Source organism: Numida meleagris, chromosome 10 (genome assembly GCF_002078875.1).
Source record: "Numida meleagris isolate 19003 breed g44 Domestic line chromosome 10, NumMel1.0, whole genome shotgun sequence".
Taxonomy (NCBI): Eukaryota; Metazoa; Chordata; class Aves; order Galliformes; family Numididae; genus Numida; species Numida meleagris.
The window spans coordinates 778,995-803,861 of NC_034418.1; the positions used below are offsets into that span (position 1 = coordinate 778,995).

General features: G+C 45.5%; 1 protein-coding gene across 3 annotated transcripts in view; it reads right to left on the minus strand.

The window, feature by feature from the left end:
- The window catches only part of RANBP10 (RAN binding protein 10), a 60,803-nt gene that overhangs the window by 34,381 nt on the left and 1,555 nt on the right, over nucleotides 1-24,867 (minus strand). For all 3 annotated transcript variants that reach the window (XR_002442061.1, XM_021408035.1, XM_021408034.1), the window contains exon 3: nucleotides 7,986-8,038. Coding sequence is in view for 2 of the 3 variants with exons in the window: in XM_021408035.1 (XP_021263710.1) it covers nucleotides 7,986-8,038 (53 nt within the window). In the remaining variant the exon portion in view is untranslated. The remainder of the gene's footprint in view (nucleotides 1-7,985; nucleotides 8,039-24,867) is intronic.

Consider the following 24,867-nt stretch of genomic DNA (forward strand, 5'->3'; position numbering starts at 1 on the left):
GGAGCTGGTGCCCCATCCCTGCAGACAGCCAAGGTCAGCCCTTCTAATAATCATAGAATGGTTTGAGTTGGACGGGACCTTAAAGGCCGTCTGCTCCCACTCCCTGCACTGAGCAGGGACACCCACAGCTCCATCAGTGCTCACAGCCCCGTCCCCTGACCTTGGCTGTCTGCAGGGACGGGGCACCACCACCTCTCTGGGCAGCCTGTGCCACTGCCTCACCGCCCTTAGCGCAAAGATCTTCTTATCTCCAATCTAAATCTCCCCTCTTTATATTTCAAATAATAGCTGATAGCTTCTGAGCTCGACAGCCTCACAAACCTTCAGTGCCTTGATCGTGTGGAGCATGCAGCATTAGACAAGTGAGAGCAAAACAAGCACGTGATTTTGTCGCTGTTTGTTTTCACTTCTTTACTAGGTGATGGAACGAAACAAAGCTCAGTGGAAAAAAACCAAAAATCCAACAAGTATCTTATTAAACCCCAAAATGAAGGTACTTAGCCATCATCTTCAAATACCTTGAGGAAGGGCAGAGGCAGATAAAAAGCGAAGAGCTGCAGGCGCCCAGCCAGCCCCAGTGCCAGCCTGCAGCCGCTGGGATGTGCCTTCCAAAAACCCACCTGCCGTGAGCTGGGCAGCACTGCAACTTTAATTAAGGCTTGCAGCACGCATCCTAGGTGAGAGCACTATTTGTTGCTATCAAAAATAATCTCAGACCGCTGTTACCCACGCATTTCTTTAGAACTAAAGCTTCACAGAGGAGCTGTTTCAACATGCACTACCTGCGTGATCAGCTGGGTCACAGAACAGATCCAAGTTAATAATAACCCTAAAATCAAGCAGGGGCCCCCACGCAGTATTATTAACCCAATTACGCGGTCCAGTTCTCCTGCAGCCCCACAAACTGGTTTGCTAGCATAAATGGGAGGGTGCAGGAGATGCAAGCAAGGCTGCGGATCGGAACTGGCACAGCCAGCCAAAGGAGCACGTACATAACCAGGTCCTGGGGGTGTTCCCAGGAGTTGTCATGGGGGAACACACACCTGTTTGTTATTTACCCTGACCCTACATGGGTTCCTAAACTTGACAGGCAAACGTTCCTTAACCTGACATAGAAGAAATGATCATCCTCCTCTCTAATTCATGTATTAAGTAAGTGATGGCTTTGTGAAATTCCTTCCACGTAGTACAGTTACCTACATGCTAATCACAAGGAAAATAAATAAACAATTGGGCACAGCTCAGTCTGGGTCTCAAATGATTATGCTGACCAAACCCAATTCCTGAGAAGTCCAATCTGTTGACAGCCAGCAAGAGGAAAGGTTTGAATACAGAGCAGCAAGCCCAGCTGGGCCATACACCAAACCTGCACCGAGCAGCTCCAGCAGGACACGTTACAGACAGCATGGCAATCATCAACCCAGCAGGAGTTGGGCTCTGAGGGATTCTTATTGCCATAAAATGTATGACGCTGAAGAAAGTACTGATTTTGTTACGGCTTTGGTTAAATTACTCCACTTTTGTCTTAAAACTCAATCAAAATACTCAAAGGTTTTTATGGTGCTTAGCAATGAAGAGGACACAACAAAGGGTAAACAGAAAATACAGGATAACAGGTAAGAAAAAGGGAACTGTAAGCAGTGATGAGGTAAAAGCAAGCACTCAGAACCCTGCTAGGCAATCAGAAGGCCTCCTTCAGCTGTCCTTGAATAACCTGAGTAGTTTGGTGTAAGCTCTCCATGAAGAACCACAACAGGAGGTACACTGCACTTCTCCATGCTTCTTTACAGGATTAAGCCTTCCCAATGGGTAATAACTGAGGAGAGGAACAGATGCTAGGTATAAGTAACTTATGTTAGAGAAGAACTCCTCCTCCTGTACTGGAAATGGGGAGGAAGAGGCACATCTATGGACTGGAGCCGACAGAGCTGGGAACAGCACTGCAATCCCAGGACGTGCTACAGAAGTTACATTTACTACAGAGACAACAAAGTGCATTTTTGTATAAGACTTTACTAAGACATCATATGAAAAGCCCACGTTCCACTTTGGTCAACTATTTTTAAGGATAGTTCTAGGAGAGCTTTGCAGCAGAACATGTACCACAATGTATTTTAAGCCATCAGCTGCATAAATCCTCAAATAAACTTAACAGAAATGAGTTCTAAAGATAGAAAATCAAGCTGGGTATCCAAAATGCTGGTTTAGCCAGGAGGAGCTGAAAGCACACTGAATCACTATTTGTTTGCCATAAATTGTTCATATATTTAACCCCACACTTTAAGGCTTTTGCTGGTTGCTCTAGAAGCCAAGATGCAGGGTCTCTCTCATCCCATTTAACCACCAAGCCTCTCCTGTCCCCTTCCCCATTTTCTGCTTAAGCCTTAGAGATTGTGAAAGCTTGGCAAGCATTTGCCATTGTCTTCGCTTGCAGCATGGGTTAAGAGATGCTTCCTAGACCTGTTCTGAATTTTAATATTTTCTTTTTACTGTAAGGACTAAGACTCTGGTGACTGATGTGTCCAGTGGATAGAGCTCATAAAAGAAAAACAGTGGTCACACATCAAGAGAACATGACAAGCAGGGACAAGGCAAAGAGCCACGGATGTTTGGTCTGCAGTGAAAACCACAAAGCAGTGGTAGAAGTCTTCAGGCATACACCTACTAAGATGTAAGAAATTAATTAACTGTTCTCCACCTCCACATGATCTAAGAGCAATGGACTTTTAACGACACGGGATATTTAATGCAGTCATCAGGAAAGGCTTCCCAACACAAGGACGGCGTTGGAGGAAGTTGCCAGGAAGGTAATGAAAGACTGGTTTAGGCAAGCGCCTGTCAGGCAGGACTGATGTCTAATTGAATTAGCTTCAGATCCAAAGACGTGGTGAGGTCCCATCTTCTGTAATTATTACATATACCACCGGGACTATGCCCTTTTGCACAGTAATCCATACCCAACTCTGACAAGGAACAGTACCTTCTTTATTTCCCCCGAGAATTTCATTTCCCACAACTGGTGCCCGTTGCCTCTCTTCCTTCCCAAGAACAGCCTAGGGCTGTGTTCTCTTCAAGGTCCTTTCAAAGAGTGAAAGGCTGCTCCTGGATCCCTTCCCAGCCCCTTCCTCAGGCTCAAAATCCCAGTTCCAGCTACTCACCAGTTCCTACAACACAACTTCTGCCCAGCCTCTCCCCTCTGAAGGGAGCACACCTGCATGAAAAACCTTTGCCAACAAACCATAGGGGAGAAGCCAACGCTTCTTTCATCTCATAGGAAGGAACAGAAAGACAACAGACCCCTCCACTGCTTTGCTCCCCTGCTTCATCTTTTCTGACAACACGCAAGACAATCTGAGAAGAAATAAAGTCTGGTCTACAAACATCAAGAGAAACCTATTGGCAGGGGAGGAATGCAAAGGAAATGAAGGGATCTCCAAATGAAACTAAAATGGAGAGCCCACTCACCAGGTTGGTGGCTCACGGAGGTGAACTGATGGCTTCTGCAGAGAAAGGGGGCACGGGGAAGATTGAATTTGCAGTGCTCATTTTTATTTTAATTACAGGCCTGCAGAAAGAGGGCGTTTATTTTGCTGAACAAAGGCACAGGACAGCTGGACAAACTGCTTCGGTTGTTGCTGATCGGGCTTAAGGCACTGCAATCCCAGAAACCAAATCCAGTACATAGCAAGCTTCTGTACTCCAAATTATGCCGTTTTGACTGCACACTAACTCAAGTCTATTAAACACTCTTGAATTTGAAAGCCTGCTCTTCTAACAGGGAGTCTGAAGCAAACAAGTAGTGAATAAGTCAAGCAGCAGCATCTTTCAATTGCACGAGCATGGTAGAAAATAATCAGAAGGTTTCATAAAACAAAGCAGTGGTGAGCAAAAGCTGGCAGTCCCATCAACAAGCGCAATGCTGCACAGCAGGGCAAGGCAGTTACTGACCAGGGGGTGTTTAAAGCCTCCAGAAGTGATTGGTCAGATCCTACATGTGCTGTTTTACAAACTGTAGCAGGGCGTGCCTATGGGTATGGCTTCACAGCATCTCGGACCTTGCAGCTACCCGAGGGGATCATTCCTCCTTCCCTCTCCTCCCACCTCTATCTTCCTTTTGGGCTACCCTCAAAGAGCTACAACAAATGAACTGTTATCTCAACAGCACAAAGGACTTGAACCAATGAAGAACATCATGCGTATGGGACGGCCACCTCCAACAGGCACGTCTCATCCACGTTAAAGATGGAAACTATCTTCTCCCTTTCATGAAGGTTAGATGAAACTCGTAGCTAACCACTGACACATTGAACTTCATAAATGGAGAGATAAATTTATTTAAAAAAAAATACAAGTTTATTTTGTGTTATGTTTAGCATGCAGAGGCAGGAGCACTGCTTCAGGATAGGATGCGAGGTGATGGCCTCAAGTTGTGCCAGGCGATAAGGTTGGATATTAAGAACAGTTCTGCTCCCAAGGAGCAGTGAGGCACTGGCACAGCTGCCCAGGGAGGTGGGGGAGTCACCATCCCTGGGGGTGTCCAAGAGCTGTGGGGATGTGGCACTAAGGGACGTGGGCAGCGGGCATGGTGGGGTGGGCTGGGGTTGGGTTTGAAAACCTGAGAGGTCTTTTCTGACCTTAATGATTCTGTGATTCCATGAATGATGAAGGAACCAGCCTGGAAGAAGCCCAACCCAGCAGAAAAGCAAGCAGGGTCCTGCCACACTTGGAAGCAGCACTTATTTGGCAAAGGATGTGCCAAGTGCCAGAGCCAGGGGCTTGCCCAAGGAGAAGGGGGACTGGTCAGCTCGGGGTAGGGAGGAGACAGTACTGGGCTGCCCTCCTTTGATGATAGTGAGCTGAATCAGTTCAGCTCCAACGTGTAATTTCATCCTCAGATACCAAAATGCTAAGTACATATGAAAAAAAGCTAAATCTGGGGAAAGAACTGAGCAGACATTTCAATAAGAGCCACTACTTTAAGGCGGGACATTTGTTACTAAATGTCCTAAATGTCTTCAAAAAATAATTTTAAAAACCCATCTCAATAATTTCCAACCTGATGACTGAATTTCAAAGCAGAGCGTACAGAAACCTCTGTGCGGTGCAGGGACAGGACAGACTCCTTTTCACAGCAGTCTGTTTCCAATGCAGAGATGGGTGGCTGAAGGGAGTGTTTGCCTTGCCCCAGCCACACTTCCAGCTTTCAGCCCAACACTACCCCCACCAGCACCCAGCTGGGACGAAGCCAAAATACACTTGGCATAAAGCACAAATGTCCTGACTTGGAACTTGATATGGCCAAAGTGTTTGTTTTCAGGAAGAGGAGTTTGAGAAAGAAGCTGGAACCAATTTCCAAACCAGGTTCTGGGCTCCTGAACCATGACTTGTAATAGTCGTGTCCTGCTTAGAGAAAGTTAATCTGTTAAAGCAGAAGTGAATGAAGAAAGTCTAAGGAGACAAACTTGGCAGGATTTTCGGTCACAAAAAGTTAAAATTACACTTTGACACCAAGCCAAGCCAAGACTCCAAGCCTATCAGTTCTTTATGAGCTCTCACTTACTCTGTGCTGCAAAGGACCTGACAACAGCTAAGCTTCACACATGTTTCTAACTTCAGTTAATTGAGCAATATTCTGTAAAAATGAAATCAGACTCATCCTCCCAGAGCCAGGAAGACAATTACTGAGCTGCAGTGTAGAACCGTGCATTTCATTTCATACAGATGGTGGGAGACTGATCTAACTACACTCGCAGGATCCCTCCTGGCAGCATAATCTGCAAGTGATCAAACAAACAGCAGGTTCAGAGGATCAAATTTGTACAGTTCACTGCTAAATAAGCACTATCTCAAGTCTCAAGTTCACTTCACATTTCTTTTTTTTTTTTTTCCCCTACTCAGACAAAGGAACTCCATATTCCACACTGACTACATACACTCTAGAAATCATAGTAGTGCACAGGCACCTTGAGTCAAGCAAGCCACAAAAAACCTGCTCTTGTAGCTCTTAACACTTTCAGGTCTTTTATCAGAAGCAGCTTGGTCAATTTTCAGTCCCTGAAGGGAAACAAATTGAAACAGATGATGTTGGGGCAGGGCTGTTCAAGAAGTCCAGTTTCAGGACAACACACCTATAACTGCTCAGGATATATCTTCTCGGGTTAGTCTTTAAGGGCTGTATATAAACTGTTATAATTCTAGTAAAAAGAGAGCACGAGCCCAACGAGCAACCTTCAGGCCACATGCAAGACAATACCATCCATCTTTCCATGGTACAAGCTAGGACCTGTATCTTGAACAGAACTTGTATCCGTCAAACCCAAATAACTCCTCTACCAAGCAGCCAAGCATCTCAACACCGGGAAGAGAAAACAGGGCTTGACTCGTGCTTCATCCTATACATGGACAAAGCCTACTTGGCTGAGAGGACTGGGGAGGAGACAGACAGGAGTCTGAAAACTGAGGCATCTATACCTGTTGATGCTGGACCATCTTGATCTGTGTGTTCCCTACCTACTTGCAACCACGTGTCACTTGAGGCAATTGAAGTGCACTGCCTTCCTCCTTCCCTGGGCAAGCTCTGAAGGGACGACGACTTGTGGCTTTATTCTGCCTCCAGTGGTATATGCTCTAGATCTGATAAAAACTATTAGCAAATACAGTTTGCAGTTAAGACACAAATTCTTCAAAACATGGGTGTCACTGAAACTGTTCTCCCAAAAACTGAGTTATCATAAAAGCATGGAATAACTTAAGAGGGAAGGGACCTCCCAAAGTCACCTGGTACAATTCCTGCTCCAAGCAGGTCTAATTTGATCAGGTTGGACGAGACCACATCCATCTAAGTCCGAAATATCTCCAAGGTTGGACGCTAAACAACTCTGTGTGCAGGTCAGAAATTACCAGACAGAAGAAACAAAGAATGGTTGTGGCCAAGCCAGACCAGCAGCTCTTTGGGCTTGCCTCTGGCAGTGACCAAAGGCAGACTCTCAAGGTAGATCCAACATGAGCAAAGTGGTACCTGGGAAAAGAAAGCCTGTAGCTCTCAAACATGGCTGTGATTTACAACAGCTCACGTGCTGCACTGACATTTGTCGCTCGAACACCATGAATGGTGACAATACTTACTCACTGGTGAAATCTTCAATTGAACTAATAAAGTAATGTAATCAGCCTACAATTCAGAATTTCTTCTTTGTCAGTGCAAAAGGTTCCAAACGCTCCCCCAGGCATTCCAAGATCTCCAAGGTTCTCTCCAGCAACAAGACAATGCAGTTGTTTCATTGCCCAATACAGCAGTAGATTTTCTGGTATACGGGCACCAGAAAAACGGACTACAATCTGAAACCACACAAGGATCCTGTCTGCCTTTGTCTCCTTTTCCTCATCTGCATTCTCAGCAGAATTTCAGAAACACAGCTTATAGAAACATTGCAGAAATTTCTAACAGAGCTGCAAAATCACCTATTTTGCTAACAGAATAGTCAGGCATTTTGCTCCAACGCTATGACATAACACTGAGAACCCCACCTGCCATTCATTCTGGCACTTGAAGAACATTCACTTTCTAACAAACACAGAAAACTCTCACTTTCAAACCCAACTGACAGAATTCCTACTACAGAAGTCACTACCCAAACCTAGAAACAAGCAATACGCAATTTATTAACTGACAACGATAAAGATCGTATTTTTTTTAAAGATGCTACTTAACTACCTTAGAGGCTGAACTTAAAATATTAAGAAAAAAAGGCAGCAGCAATATCAACTGGATATACCACTCTGTCACATACTTCTAGTTTTTTAGCTGGAGGATGGGAAGGAGATAGGAGTGAATGTGGCAAGAAACTCCCAGACGCAAGACACTCACAGTCATGACGTTTTATTAATAGAAGCACACATTCATCAATTCTTATATACAAATTATTTTAAATGAACATTTAACACAGACTGTAAGCCAAAAAAAAAAAATCTTTACAATGACTTACCAGGAAGCCTGTTCATGTTGACCCCTTGAGCAGAAAGTCCTATTCCCATATACCTTCCAAAAAAGAATAAAAAGTACAGAATCAGTCAAGCTCAGAATGGCCAAGACACAAGATTTCTCACAGCCTGGGGGAGAAACAACATAAGAAAATCATCTCAGGTAAGACTGTTGACTGCTGATTGTTGTTATTCCCCCCACGAAAACCATTTTATACCCACCCAGCCCGAACCACACCTTTCATTTTATTGTCCAGTCACCCAGTACTGTCAGACCACTCTGCAGCTCTTCAGAGTGAGCCCTTGTTTTTACAGCTATCGTTAGTTACATATTGTCAGCAAATATTATCATCTCACTGTTCATTTCACTTCCAGGTTATTCATTAAGGTAGCAAACAGCACAGGCTTAGTGCACATCCCTGCAGAGCATCCTCAGCCATGGGCATGAGAGGGAGCAGAGGTCACTCATTCCTCTGCCCCACTCCCGACCTGTTAGCTAAACTAACCATCCAGACACACAACATTATCCCCTCTTTCCATTACCTTCCTTACAAAGTTTGGGGGATGAACCCAGTCAAATAGCATTTGCAAATGCAAGCAGATTAACCTTAATCTACATATGCATTCAACAGGACTGTGAGGCACAGCCATTCTCCAAGAAGGTTCCTTCGCCAGTAGGTAATAGTTATGCATGTACCCATTTTGTTTGTTCTATTTCTGTTAATTTGCACGGTCTGTAATTCTCTTAATATGCCCTGGAGCCACAGAAACAGCTGCCCTGCTCGGCTTATTTTTAACAAGCTTCCACGTTTTTAGGTTACTGAGTCTGAAATTAACAGCTGACTGTGGGGCTCTTGTTCACATAGAGTTACAAATCTAAATGGGTTACAGTCAGTGTCCTGCTCTTCTTCCCTAGCACCAGCTTTCTTTCTTCCTGTGGTTTACCTGACTACTTTGCTCCATAAAATATTAACCATGACTAAAAATACTATTCCTGATTTCTGCCCCAAAATATCCTTAGCGGTCTCAGGCGTAGGTTGATGGCTGGACTACACCATCTTAATGCTCTTTCCAACCTTAATGATTCTATGATTTCGTTAAGGCATGTGGGTTAAGTCCCATGCAGCAACCACTCCCCATTCCTGCCTTCACTGCCTCCCCTGCTGCAGTGGTCAGCCCTGGTTGGCCCCCAAACAGCCACCCAGCCACCCACTCCTCAATAAGACATAAGGAGAAAATAAGTGTAAAAACTCACTGATCGAAATAACAACAAGGAGATCACTCACCAGTCACTGTCACAGACAAAACAGATTCCATTTGAGGAAGATTTAAAGTTTTGATGCTCTTCACCGCGCCTTCCCTATCACAGGGACCACAACCACCACCTCATACATTATTCAGGTGCTTTGTGAACTTGGTGCCTTCCAGGCATGTCATAGAACCCATCCCCCCTGAGCTACAAACGCTGATCACTGAGTTGCTAATTACCCTATGGTTCACCTTTTCTTTCAGCTGATCCCTGGCCTCTTTGGGTTACCTTCAGAGCAGACTGATACACAGTCATCTTTCAATAAGGAGAATCCATAGCTGGAATTGCATATTTCGATTGAACTTTGACAAATAGGGCCGTGTTGGCTTAACAGGCAACTGCAACCAAGAAACACCAACCCAGGTCCTCTAGCTCTCAGCAGGTAGAAAACTATGTAATTACACAAGCACCAGGAAAGTGTTAGCTTTTGATAAAGGAAATAATGAGAAGACTGCTGAATCTAGAAAAATTCCCAAGGGGCTTTGGCAGCAGCCAGTTCAGGAGCAAAAGGTTTGAACTTCCTGACAGCATTTAGGTCAAACAAATTTATCTTGGAAATTCTCCAGTTGCAGAGGACAGAATCCAGGACATTTGGCTGAATCTCCTATTTCTCATTTAGAAGGATAAAAAGAGATTTGTGAGGGTTTCCAAAATACCTAGGTTATCCATAATCACATAGCAAATCTGATATTCTCTGCAGAAGTGCTAAAAGCCTACAGCCTGTCTACAAAAAGAAGAGCTCAGAGCACTCTGCTTGTTGAGACAGAACACTGGATGCTCCCAATGGAGCCTGGACACGGTGCATGGAGGAACAAACAAATGCTCTTGAGTGTATTAGGGTTTGCATTGCTCTTAGGACAAGAAAAATAACAACTTCCTGGAGACTGGCAGCACCCCCCAAGAAAATCCTCATCTTGCTTAGTCACAACAGAAGGAGCTCAAGGGCATCCCCTTCCCCATCACATACCACCAAATTCCACCAGCCAACACAGGGCTTATTTCACCTGCACTAAGGGAACCTGCAGCCAAAGGTCAGCTGGCATCTGCCAGGGCAGGTACGACCTCCATACAAGCCTTAGAGACAGTCAAGACATCAATGAAACAGAAGATATCCCCAAGGCTTATGTTGCCACATGCTGTAGAGCAGCAAGGTAAGATGCAACAAAAGAATGAAGGATTTATACAAAACTAAACTCTGAATAGCCTGTAATATGTCCTGAAGTAGAAAGCTCAATGGTAAAGACCAGCACTGCATCAAGATCTACATGAACCAGACAAGCTAAGACCTCTGGGATTTCATTCTGAAATTGTTTGCTCTTTGGTCTATGAACTCCAGGCAGTTCCTTTAGAAATGCAGCTGAACAGAGATATGAAGGACACCATAGTGGCAATTATCAGCTAAGACAACAGCAGCTAGTCACTGTCCTGATCAAATGTATCACGAAGTGATTACACTTTTTATTAATTGAGATCAATTGCTGGTGTCCATTTCCTTGTTTTGAGAGAAAATACGACTTCCAGAACGCTTCTACTCCGGGCATCAGTAGGACTCTCCAGCACCAACAACTAACATTGAACATGGAAAAAAAACCAAGTGGCAACATAGGCAAAGTACCGCTGCTGGAACCCAGAGATGTTTTGATTAAGGTCCTTCACCAGAAGATCTTAGAGAAATTATCCTGGTATAAAAAGAAAATCACCACATAAACTACTGACCTCACTGATAAAAGACCAAGATTAAGAAAAATGCTTGCAGGAACACAGCCATGAGGTAAAGACATCAGTTTACAGGCTCCAAATCTATGGCCTCGAGACTGAGGAAAGCCAAGAAAGAGAAGTATGGGGGAAAGTAGGGTGGGGGTGGTAACAGAACATGATTAAACTGTACAATAAATAAGTATTCCAACCAACCACATCATGAGCTGTACTACTGTGAGTCCTGATCTGCCGGAGCTCAAAGAGCATTTGGATGCCACTCTCAGCCAGAGTTTGGGTAGTCCTGTGTAGAGCCAGGGGTTGGACTGAATGATCCTTGATCCCCTTCCAACTCAGATGTTCTGTGACTCCAAGAGGAGATCTTACCGCTGACTACGACTACCTAGTGGAAGGTTACAGAGAAGGTGAAGCCAGACTTCTCGGTCAACAGACAGAGACAACTGACACAAGTCATAGCAAAGAAAATTCTGATGAAACATTACTGAAAAGATTTTAACCACAAGGGTGTTCAAATGCTGGAAAAAGGGCCCAGAAAGATACTGAATTTACACCCCCGGAGAGGTTCAAAAACTTGACTGCATATTGTTCTGAAGAAACAGATCGAACTGAAGTTGACCCTGCTTTCACTGGGGAGGAACTGGATGACCTACCAAGACCCTTTCCAGCCTAAATTATTCAATGATACTTTAACTTCAAGACAATTTTGCTGACAGGCAGCAAACTCTTGGCTGCAGAACATAACGCAAAATATCAAGCAAGCTGGGAGAAGACAGAACTTTGATGTACACACGTACACCATGAGCTGATCTGACCCCATCGACTGACCACAGCTTCCTCCCAAGTCATCAAAGAGAACTAATTATCTAGGGAAAAAAACTTGTGTTATCTCATTCATGGGGATCTCAGTAAAAAAAGTACAGATTTCATTTCCCCTGAAATCAAAGTCTTTTTAAAGATCATGCTCTGCAGTTTAATGGCTTAGCTATTTCATTCTTTAGAACTCTTGAATGAAGACCAGATAACCTCTAATGACTTCTTCCTGTGTTTTATTGACAAATAACATCATTGTGGTATTAACTCGTCAGCAGAAGCCAAATCATCCTTTAAAAGCAGACTGGCATTTGGGAGCCTCTGAACATTCCTCCACAATGGACACACTGGCAAAGTAATTTATTGCTCTGTCATGGCCCTACCTTCTCAGAGCCCTTTGTCAGAAATTCTCCTCAATCATCTCCTAGTCTTAAAGACTCTCTGGCTCACATCCTGTACCTGATTTTTTGGGAGGGAAAAACATTCTTTAAAGTTTGACTTCGAGCCAAACATCCATCAAGTCCTTCTGGTCAACTCTACTGTGCTTCTACACTTCAAGTTTGTTCTTTGCATTTTCCTCATCTAATAAAACTTCCACTTTTGCAGGGTGCATCCCTATCCTCTCTCACCCTCGTGTCTCATTACATCAACTGTTAGGTCATTTTGAGTCTCTCCAGTAGTTCATACCCATTTACTCTGATCCTCCATGACGAAGTCTGCTTAAAGAGTCTCCATACCATCTGAAAGCATTTTGCCTTTATGATTCCATCTTTTTAGCAACTTGTCTTAAACAAACTTCCTCAATTTATATAGCGTTTGTTGGGTGTGGTTGTTTTTTTTGGAGGAACATGAAAGAATTTGGTTTTGGGGACCTTTTTACAGGGCTTCTCAAAGGCCATTAAACGCCAGTATTTATGCTCAATGCCGCATAACATTTTAAAAATCATTTTCTGCGCTGCTCAGAGCATGAGTCAGAAGTTACATCCTCTCATGAGTTCCCTGACTAACCTCTTTGAATCAGTCACTTACAGCATCTAAAAATTTCGTCTCACACTCCTATGTGACATACACATGATCTACAAAGAACAAACTATTTTAAAGCTGTGTTTACAGCCTGCCAGGCACAATATGGAAGGTTTCTCCCTAGAGCTGCGAGGTGATCTCCTGCTTTTCATCACCCACCTTCTTAGAGCACCGACAGATATACAGCATGTTTGTTAGCAGTTCAGTTTTCTTATTCCTCCTGAGTCTGGAACCCCCTGCTGCTGCAGTTTTCCTTGGTACATAGCAGGCTTTGCTGATTCAATCTCTTTTCAACTGCGCACGCTAGCAGCGAGGACCAGAGTCCACAGCTAAAATTACACTCCAGCTGTACATTGCTTCAGAGAGCAGTGAGAAGTGCCACCTCTGCCAATTGTTCAGGCCTCGATAAGTTGTGATTCAGAGTTCAAGGTCCCAAATGATTTGGACACACAGAAAAAGCACCATTAAGTCTGGACCGTTAATAGCAGAGTGCTTGGCCTTGCCTCTGGCAGGCCTGAAAACAGTTAGCAGGAACCTGTTGAGGAGCAGACTGCTTGGTTGCTCCAGCAGAATGACCCAGCTTCACTGGTATCACAGCTGCAGCATCTGACAGTGTCTCTTTTGTCCCCAGCTCCTGCTGGAAAATGACACAAAGCAGTCATAGCACCGCACCATCACCATTACGGCTGCAATACCGAGCCCAGAGTTGCAAGATAAGAAATAACAACCATCGAACTCAGATAAAATAGGTCAGCTCCCACTTCACTTATCCTTTATTGTTTTCTGTGCAGACCCATCCTCCCTCTTTTCAGTGCTACAGCAAATCCCACTCACACAAACAAGGGCAAAATGCGTACAGCAGCGTCTTTCCATTTTGAGACAAAACAGCTTTAAATTAGGGCCAGACTCTTGTATTTTTATAAGAAGTAAGTACTACAAACCCAGAAGTTTTAAATGTAAGATAACAGTTTAATCTAGACGCACATCATCATAGAAATCATGGAATCATAGAAAGGCTTGGGTTGGAAGGAACCTCAGAGATTATCTAGTTCCACCATCCCGCCATGGGCAGGGCTGCCAACCACTCCATCAGAGTGCCAGGAACCATCAAGCCTGGTCTCGAACGCCACCAGGGATGAGGCATCCACAGCAAAATGTGAAGATGACCACAAGCCTTCCTGGTTCACAAAATGCTGTTCTTCAACTTACGCTTCTCCTTACAGCTTACGACAAACACGAAAATAGGATCGTAATAACTGCAGAACTGTACACACAATTTGCAGACGATATTAAATAAAGTATGTCTTGCTCAGCATCCTGGATATCAACTCCACAGCCTACAGATTATATCCAGAACTTCACATGGTCACATACTTGATTGCTAGCTATCATTTCAGAAGATGCTAGCTAATTTGCTTTTCCTATCTCCTATCGATTAACACATCAGAAGTGATGGATGAAATGAGCTTTGAGACCTACACAGCCTCACACTAAAAAAATCACTCTATTCTTGAAAATTAAGAGAGAAAATTTCATCTCTACCACTCAAAAGCATCAGTTGCCTCCTGAACTACTTGTGGACAAACTCAATATGGATGGGGCTCTGAGCTGTGGGTGTCCCTGCTCAATGCAGGGAGTGGGACCAGATGGCCTTTAAGATCCCGTCCAACTCAATCGCATCTACTATTCTATGACTCTATTCATCAACTGCAGTCACTTCTTGAGGGATCCAAAGAGCCTCTGAGAAGAAAGAGGATGCACAGCTGGTGAAGCACTGGTAAGGCTGTACAGAATAAACCTAAGAAACAACAGCATCCACTTTGAAAAAGAGATCTCCTAAGACCACCTCCATAGCTGTTTCAGGATACCTGCACCTGCCCCCACACCAGTCAGAAGCTTCAAAACTGCTGCAACACTTATTCAGCAGATCGATTCCAAACAGAGCAGAAAGGCAGACAAAAATAAGTGCAGACACATGCCAGTGATTCAACCAGGAGAACGGTTTTGTTTCCCCTTATCAGCAACCCAGGCAGTTACCATAGCACCAAGCTCCTGCCAACTTCGACTGCACCTCAGCCCTGCCCAGTGGATACCGATGGCTTTTTAGAAGTTAAATAGGCTCAACCAGCCAGGTTCATCAACTAGTAATTAAAAAAATCATTAAAAAAAAAAAACCTCCCTGGAAGAGAGAGAGAAAAAGCCAAAGCAATGACTGTACTTCGACATCAACCAGAAACTCTCACTGATACAAAAGACCTCAGTATGATGGCCTGAGTTGGCCAAGAAGCATTACGTATTGTCACAGGCAGCGACAAAACCTGCTTCGTGGGAGTGACAACATTTAACCAACCCGAATTTAAAGAGAATGATCTCCTGTGGAAAGCTGCTCTTGGTGTTACGCGGAGCACACTTTTGCATATTCATCCCCTAATTGGAGAAGTAATGCCCATCCCTGTGTCTTAGCACAGAAGCTCAGTAGGTCGCTCTCCCACCTCAGTAGGAGTCTACCCAACAACCCAAGTCTGCGGTCAGAACGTTTCATTTGCCTTCATCAGCACGGAAACTCTTAGCGTACTTATTCAATAAAGACTTTTATCAGTGATTGTACCATATAATTTTCATTCATTTTCTTAAATGATTTCAAAGGTTTTGACTTTTTGACGCGCAGACTTTGGGTTTTCATAAATCGTAACAATGAGTAACTTGAAGTATTTCCCTAACCCTAGAGTTTTGCTTTATGTCGCTAAGTCTGGCAGAGAAAAGTTCCCTTTTTAGCCAACTGCAGGCACTCTTTGGATGCAGACTGGCCACCTCTGGCCCACTGCACACACACACCACAATGTCAAGTCTTTATCTGCCACACAACCAGCAGAGGCCAGGCATCATCGTACAGTTACTGTACAAGCCTGCTTTGCATCCCATTTACAGAACATGCACCATTCACGCCTGCTGCACTCACCATTTCCTACCTGTTCACTTCCACTTGTCCTGACATTCACATCAGCTAGTGGGCAGAGTATGGGGAAGGCTTAGGTTGACTCAGGATCTGCTGCTTCACCTTTCCTGACCTGCAGAAGGACCGTTCTTCCTCACTATCCATGCTGGATAGCGCAGTGAGCAGCGGTGCCTGACACGTGGGCCTCAAGATGGTAGGGGAGGTGACAACCTCTTCCATGGCTTTGCACCCCCAGGAAAGCACAGACCCAGGCTGCATATGGCATCACTTCTCCTTCCATCACACCGCCCACCCTTACCCATCTGACACGTCAGATAAAAGGCAATCAGCGCCAACAGAGAATCAGACATTGCCAAGCTACGCTTGGAATATGGCTGAGATGCAAGGAATTAACACAGGACGATGTTCTTTGCCAGAGGTCCCCGAGTGATTTGGGCTCTGTCACCAGTTTGGATTTAGCAAGCACTGGATTTTTTAAATTGCCTTTAAGATTTGCATACATCATTAAGAATGCTGTTGCCCTTTCCCGCTGCCCTTTCAAACGATCGTCCAAGGAAGATCATCCAATACAACGAGCAGAATCCCAGCCCTTAACACCATCTCTGAGGCCACAAGCCTGCCCTAAAGATCTCACAGTCCCACACACAGCTTCTCAAGGAGACAGAGGCAAGCAGCCCCCAGCAGCAGCATCCACCCACATGACAAGCAATTCTTCAAGCTAAAGGTTGTTCCTCGAGCACAAGCATGACATGCAGACAGCCTGCCAAGCAGTCACTACAAGAGTTTTGCAGCTAGTCTAGAGCTGCTTTGTGCAAGCAACCCGCAAAAACACACTTAATCCAGCAGAAGGGCTAAGAACAGACCTGTTCTTTGACAGCAAGTAACTAATGCTGAAGTTTCAGCACTTTAATCTGTTTGGCTCCTCAAGCGCAGGAAGGGAGAACACACTAGGTAGTTTGAGGATGGAGAAGAACACAGCAACAACAGAATTCACATAGGCTTGTTATCTGTCAGTTTTAAGAATGCCAAGAGCCAAGAACATCTCTCTTGAGTGCTTGGAGAGCACGCAGTGCTTAGAAGGCATTCCTATGCACAAAATAAAGAAGGGTGAGTCAGAAGGAGGAAGAAAGCAATTAGTCCATGGCTGTAACTGGACCAGGGCAGCATACTTTGGATGAAGAAGGAGGTCATTTCTTTACCCAAAAGCTGCAAGACTTTCTCCAGGAAACCCAAAAACAGTACTCAACCTCAACGCTACCTGATTCTTCCCTGAAAAGAAAGATACTACAGCTCTCCTTAGTGTACTTCTTAATTCATTGCAAGGTACCATGTCAGGATGGTGAAACCATCCCGGCCTCTCCTCTTCTGGGCGCCTGTGAAGCTCAGCTGGTAGGAAGACAAGATTTACCCCATCTGAAAGTTGGGGAAATGAAGGCAGGAAAACATGCTAGTCTAGCACTGCTTGGGTCACAAGCTTGGAACCCATTTATGGTGCCAAAACCACACTGACACAGTAGTCATTCCTTACAGGGTGCCCTGTATGCATGCTGAGACACACCAAGGCTCAAACTTAAGAATTAGAAACACGCAGATGTAAATTATCTTGTTCTGTAGGCCACGACTTGTAGCAAAGCAGTAGTGAACTAACAATATCATTATCACGTGGCAGAAATTCCTTGGATTGGGGTTTTATTACATGGATGAGCCAAGAGTGAGCAGCCCAGCGAGGTAGGAGCCAAACACGGGGTGCTTCTCTCACCCACAGACAAGCCTGTGATTCAAAGGCTGACTGCACCATGCAGCCTCTTCTGTTCTTTCCCACATAACCACCACTAGCTGGCAGGACTCCTGCCCTCCTGCCTATCCTGCACCCCACGGTTTCAGTACACACGCAGCTAAATCTGAAATACTCAAGCTGGATTACACAATTAGAGATTAATAATGCACCCCACCGCACCCACAGCTCAGAGACTGCCACAGTTTCCTGTGCAAAGCCTTGGACTGTCTGTCTTGTTCTCTGAGATGGGCCCTGAATTCATGCCAGGTTTAGAGAGTGGAGAGAAATGATAACCCATATCAATTCACCACTTGCAACCTCGCATTGTCCCCTTTGTGGTGGGGGAAGGGACACGCTGTTCCAAGGCAGTGACAAACAAGTTAGGCCTGTCTAAAGAATTTACCTGTGGCACATGGATTCCAGCTCCTCGGTCTAACAACGAACAGTTTGGAACCACCCCATAATGGAACACGATGAATCTCTAAAGTGGAAGCAGTTCTGGTTTTGTGTGTGGATAATGTAATGCTCTGTGGCAGTGCTTCAGAAATAGCACTGACTGGCTCCAGAAAGAATCCCAATTCCCCGAGCTGAGGTCAGGAAAGACAAATAATGCAAGGCTGAAAAGAAGCATATAGAGGCAAGAAAACAGAATTCTTAAGAGCTCGTTTAAGCAGCCACAAGCGTCCTGAGGCTGGAGGAGCCCAGCGCACATCAACCTTTCTGAAGGCAAAGAAGCTCTAAAAGCCAACGTGCATCAAAGAGATGAGTGAGCAGAACAAAATCAGTCTGCTAACATAACATCTTCTCGTCCTTTTATGAGTAAATACTGCCAGTGCTACACGGAGGAGGAGAACTTTCTTTGCTACCCCGAGGTATGAGATCACCAGCTCCCTTCCTATCGTAGGATCACGTTCAATGTGCACATCAGCCCCAGGAAGGATAAACCTGTGCTTTTCTGTGCGAGTTACCTTCAGGAAGGGGACGGTGTACGTTATCACATACATGTAGGAATACTGAAAGACAAAACAGAGATCAGAAATGAAGATTTGACTCGAGCATCGTTCCAGAAGGCGAAACAACATGCTGAGATCACTGTTAGGATCCCAGCGTAACACCTCCACCTGCCCCAAAGCACGGCCACATCTCAGAGGACCTCACACCTGCACTACACGGCGCTCGAAACCAACTCCCCCTGAAGCCAGCGTGTCCTGCCATGGCAGTTTTCCAGCTTCAGACTTCCACTCTTGCCTGATGACTCGTTCCCCAAGTCAGCTGCTGCTCAGCAAAGTTCACATAAACCACATCAGTGGCACACAGGGCATTCGGCCCGGGAGCAGCACAGAGCCCTGCTGATAACAATTCTCCGATTATTTATTCTGGTTACACCCAACTGAATAAGAAAGATTTTTGTTCAGCTCGCCGTGCTGGTTAACAAAGTTCACTTTCACACCGGTCGGAGTCGCTGCAAAATTTTTATCCGATTTATTAGGGCAGTTGAATTGGTTTCCATGACCAAACGGATTTCAGAGTGTTTGACTGCCAGGCTAAGCAAAAACAAAGCCCAAACAACAGGAAGACAGGCACAGGAGATACCACCAGTACCCGAGAGAAGGGCGTCCAACAGAGGGCAAGCCATAGGAAGGCTACACCTCCCACACCAGGGACTAACCTTACATTTCAGTCCATTGTAACAGCACGTCAACTTCAAGCAGCAGCTTGAGCTCCTGTTTTCTCCACTAAAAGACAGGGGGAATGTAAAAGCAATACCCAAACCAGAAGAATAGTTTCTGTTGCCAAGTAGCTGTTTCTCTTCAGAGGTATATACACCACGACGTTCACATAAGAACTATGCTTATTTTTGTTACGTGGCAGTGTTGCATGAAGGTTTGATAGATGTACTTAACGAAATAAGGGCACTTTCTCTTTGAAACAGTGGGAAAAATAAATACAGCAGAGGGCTGGGGAGAGCACCAGTGGAGCAACACCCACTGGGGGCTGGAACCAATGGTCCTTAAGGTCCCTTCCACGCCAAGCCATCCTGTGACTCTACAAATTCACAGACCTTTGTATGTCCACATCCCCACAACGAGGAACAAAGGACTCCAAGTGCAAAGCATCAGTACTGAACCTGCAAACAAGGAGGAAGATTTGATTTGTAGTGTGCAAACAGAGACCTGGCTTCACAGCCCCGACGCACTGTAAACTCCACTGCTAGAAAAGCAGTCAGGAAAATTAATCTGGCACTAGTCAGTGTAATGCCATTAATGCAGGCTTCACAGAGGATGATAAATTCTTCACCAGTTCATCATGCTCCACCTTCATCAACAAAGGAAGGAAGAATTCTCCTCAATAGCAGTTATGCAACTTGTTTGATTTAATTATTAAACAGAGAATTGCCCGGATGCATAACCCCAGAACATTTAAACAACCAGTTCCCATCATTCTGCAACCTGATTTATTAGGTGTAAGCACACTCTGAAGAACGGAAAAACAGCATTGTACACGTATTCTAAAGATGTCCAGTTTATCCAGAATTTACTCCTGCCGTATTTCCACCTTTCTGCAGCAGACATTTGGGAACAGCAGGGGCTGAGGGGAAGGAAAAAAACCTTTCCTTCAAACTTTTCTTCTTTGCTGTGCAAAATGTCACGACTTCAACTGGACCAAAAAAAAAACAAAACCCAACAATAGAAAAAGTGATCACAGCACGAAACAGAAAAACCATCTCAGGCCTCAGATACCTCAGACTTCACACCAACGTGCACACATCACAATGACAAAGTCACACATCACCATCGCTGCTGCCACCTCATTTCCTTATCTCACACACTGTCTTAATGAGACGTTTATATTCTACTACTACAGCGATGCTTCCAGAATGCACCACGTTTCAGCTCCTACTTCTTCTTTTCTAATGAAGTTATCAACTGCAATTCAGCTATTCCAGCCTAGAGACTTGCTTTACATCCAAGAAGTTGCCCTCAGCGTTCCCTCCTTCTACGAGAGCCTAGCAGAGCAACAGAAACTAACAGGCGACATGGGCAGCCATCAATCAACGCGAAACCTCCGAAGAAAATGAAAGGGTCTCTGCACCGCAGAGCACCAAAGGTTGAGCAGAACAGCAGCCAGGCAGCAGCTGAGCAAGCAAGACTCGCTTGGGCAAGGCTGTTTGCAAATGGGAACGAGGTGAGAACTGCTTACGACTCCCGCTGGGGGTATTTATGTGTTGTTTTGTTTAAATGAATGTCTGAGGAACAGCGTATATTCAAATCAGGCCCTGTAAAAAGTCGGACCCCCTCCTGCTTATAAGCTTCAATTACTGCAAGGCTGCAGCGAGGGCTCCCCAGAGCCTTCTCCTCTCCAAACTAAGCAAGCCCAGCTCCCTCAGCCATCAGACAATTCACCTTGCCCCAGAATAACCAGGATAACGAAGCTCAATTGTCCTCCTGAGTCACAAGGGCCTCTAAGTTGTGGGTTGATGGCCCTACCCTGATGAGTCTTACTGACACTGCTGCTGTTTATGGAGTGGAGATCTCCGAGGGGGAAACAGAGGCTGCGAGATGTGCTGACAAGCCAACAGCAAACAGGAACACCTATTTTACAGAGAGGGAGGGAGGGAGGGAGGGAGGGAGGATAAAAGTGCAGCACTTCCAATATAGTTAAGGTTGAACTGCGACGGACATCACCGTGATGAAAGCATGAGTTATTTGTGGCAGCTCAGGAACACGAGAGTCACGTAGGTCCTGCCAGTCTGCTCAGCTGGGAGCAAGGCAATAACAGAACCATGGAGAGGGTCAGACTGAAGGGACCTGGGACCTTCCCTCTTCATCCCCCTGCCCAAAGCATAAATAACGCCGAATATCCCACAGTCCGGGGTCTGCCATGCAAATCTGAAGCTGGAGATGCCACAGCCTCCCTGGATGCACCATTCCAGGGCTTAGAATTTTCCCTGGGAAGATGATTTGCTCACGTCCAGCTGGCGTTTCCCTTGCCACAAGTTGTGGCCATTGCCTTTTGTCCTGTTGTGCTCACGGACAACACACACAGCGGCTCAGGAAATTAAGCCCCCTGCAAACCTTAAGAGAGGTGATGGCCACAAGTTGAGCCAGGGGAGGTTCAGGTTGGGCACTGGGAACAATTCCTTCTCCCAAAGAGCGGTGAGGCACTGGCACAGCTGCCCAGGGAGGTGGGGGAGTCACCATCCCTGGGGGGGTCCCAGAGCTGTGGGGATGTGGCACTGAGGGACGTGGGCAGTGGGCACGGTGGGAGGGGGTTGGGCTTGATGATCTTAGAGGCCTTTTCCAACCTTCACGATTCTGTGATTCCACGAAAAACTCTTCAGCTCTTTGAACTGATCTCCATGAGGGCTGACTCTGACTCTCCTTCACCTGAAAGTAAAACCCTGCTCCCTTATTGGAGAAGAGAAAAAAAGCAGCAATTTTTGACACTAATGGCAACAGGTTAAACCGCCGTAACTGTTGTGATGTGGCCAGTTTTCAACCAATTATCTTCTCGAACCAGCTTGCCATTAGACTGAGTAACAGACTGTGGGCATGAGAGAGGGCACGGACACATAAGGCAAAGGGAAGACGATGTGGAGCCACTTCCTGCGTGTTTATGGCAGACCAGGAGGTGAGAACAGGGCTGCAGCTAATCGAGAGACTGCAAACTGGATTCCACTCTGCTCACTGAGGATAAGAACCACCTCCCCAGAACACGGTATCACAAACCACAGACCCATGTGCAGACAGATCTGATTTGTCACGGGAAGAACGCAGCCTCCTTTCCCAGACCACTCCGCAGTGGCAGTCCGGCAGCCTCTCCTTTTGCAGAAAGGAAAACAAACCAACCAAATGCGTTGTCTCAACAGGAAAGGCTAAAACCAGCCATGTGGGAACCGACCACTGCTCAGCCAAATGCAAGTCTCAGTCATCTTTCTTCAGCTCACTGGAGGGTGGCTGCATCTCGGTGCGTTAACAGTGGAATATCCCAAGCTAAAAGGAGCTGATAACTCTTGCAAGTTTCTTAAGTGCACCAAATGGACTCCTTGCACGTTGCACTTTGCTTTTTGTACCCCCGTACCAGGACATACCCCATGAAGGCAACATCTCAGGGTGCAAACAACTCATCAGCTGTGCTTCAGGATCCTTACGTCTCCACGCAAAGTCGCCGTGAGCTTCTACCCTGCAACATTTCTTTCTGTGGTACATTAGCATTGCCAGCACTTAGGCCATTTGAGGAAGTCTTTTCGGCAGCCAGAGAGCGCACGTTTTAAATCTAAGTGGGAAAAGCCACCGCAAACTCCAGCATCGGAGACACAGAGAATCCTTACTTCGTTGTTCCAAGCAGCACCAATGCATGACAAGCTACAAAGCAGACTTTATGCCCAAAGAACCCGTTCTGAAAATGAGCTCAGCAACACTCCTCTTCCCCTCCCCTTGCTAGAGGGCCTCCAGCTGAGCTTACACAGACCTTACCACTTTAGCCACTTGAAAACTTCCTTTCCAATCCCTTCTCCAGCTTTCTGGCCTTTTATTCCCTTAACTGAAGCCACCACGGTGTAATAAACGGCAGAGAACTTCCTAAGAACAGAGATGTCTCTGACACAGTTCAGTATTACAAGGCACTGGGCCCCAGTGGGCTGACTTTAAACTATTAAATATGAGACATACAAGAGTGAGCTTTGTATTTATAGCCACTGCCTGTCACTTGAAGTCACAATTACAAATCCCCATTACCACAATGCCCAAGGTAAAGAGCTCTCTCTACCAGAAGAAGCAAAACAAGGCACAGGAGTGGCTGGGACATTAGTCAAGCTCTCCACCAGCTCACCGCTGCGCTGACTTCAGACCACAGCTACCAGCATTTCATGCTCGTATTGCCACAATGCAGATACAAACCATTCCTAATTGTTCAAACTCTTCCTGGAAAGTCATTGTGGAGAAAGAAGGGAAAAAAAAGAATTTTAAAAAAGGGTTCATTCAGCCCAGCATTCATCTATGCACAGATATCCCTTTGTTGCAATTATTGTAATAAACGCAACACAAATGAAGATCTTTTGCGAATCTCTTTTCGAACAGACCAGTTCTGAAGCTAACAACGACACAACAAGATTTCAGCAGTAAAAAATGATGGCTGCAACTCGGCTCCCAGCGGGAACGCTCGCTGCCCTTCCCTAAGACACCTGCACTGGCCAGAGTTCCAATGGGATTCTTACAGGACTGGATTAATTAATTGCACTCAAGGCCTTTCCCAGTGCTGCTTTACCTTCTGGATGGCTGCAGCTGCGATATTCATCCTTCAGCAATGAAAAAACTACACACAGGCTCACACGGCAAGTTAATACCTTTACAGTGATTAAAAATTAATCTACACCAGCAGCAGAAGCCCAAACCTCGTTAGAAATGCCCCTTTATGGCTTTCCCATCATCTCAAACATGGTTTGAGAGGAACTCCATCAAGGACATCCTGGGCCAGCTACATTTTGGATCAAAGCAATGCCCAACAGCATGAGCACAGGACCAGATAGGATCCAGCATCCACCACCAGGTCAGGTCACTGAGGCGCCTCTCAGTGAAGCACGGCTGCTTCTAACGCCACCAGCAGAGCCTGCTGCTCTCAGTTCTTCCCCTCAAAGTAGCACAGAGCAGCAGGACAGCCTACAGTACTAAGTGCCCCCCCAAAAAATCAGTGTTTTGGTGGGGGAAAAATGGACTCACATTCAGCATCCTGGTTCTAGCTTTGTCTCCCAGGCTCACACAGGTGCTGTGCCCCAATGCTCTGTGGTATAATCTATCCTGAGAGACAAGGTCTTAGACTAGAAACAATACAAGCTTCACAGATTCCACCCTATATTCACAAACACTACAGTTCCCTCTCTATAGAAGAATCTTTTCCTTCACCATGCATACAAAGCTTCTTACAAACAGTCTCAGAAGTTCTCCTTCCAGTGCTCAAGTAACTCTATGACTACTCTTCCCCATGCAAACACCCAACAATCCAAAATTAATTTCCAGTCCCTCCCTTCCTCTTCATTGCACGTCTTGTTTGGATCACAGCTCACGATGACTTAGAACACGGCACCCACTGGTTAGATCCCGAGTTCTACATTTTTTTCTCATGAGATAGATCAATGAAAGCAGCCGTGTGTCATCACCTGACCAAGGGTTTAGGCAGAGGAACTGCCACTGACTGGTGGCCCTCATTCTCACCTGTCTGCAGAAATGCTTGCTTTGAAGCCTACCCACTTTTCAGCAGAAATGTCTCTATGAAAACTTGTTCACCCCCATACTGCGG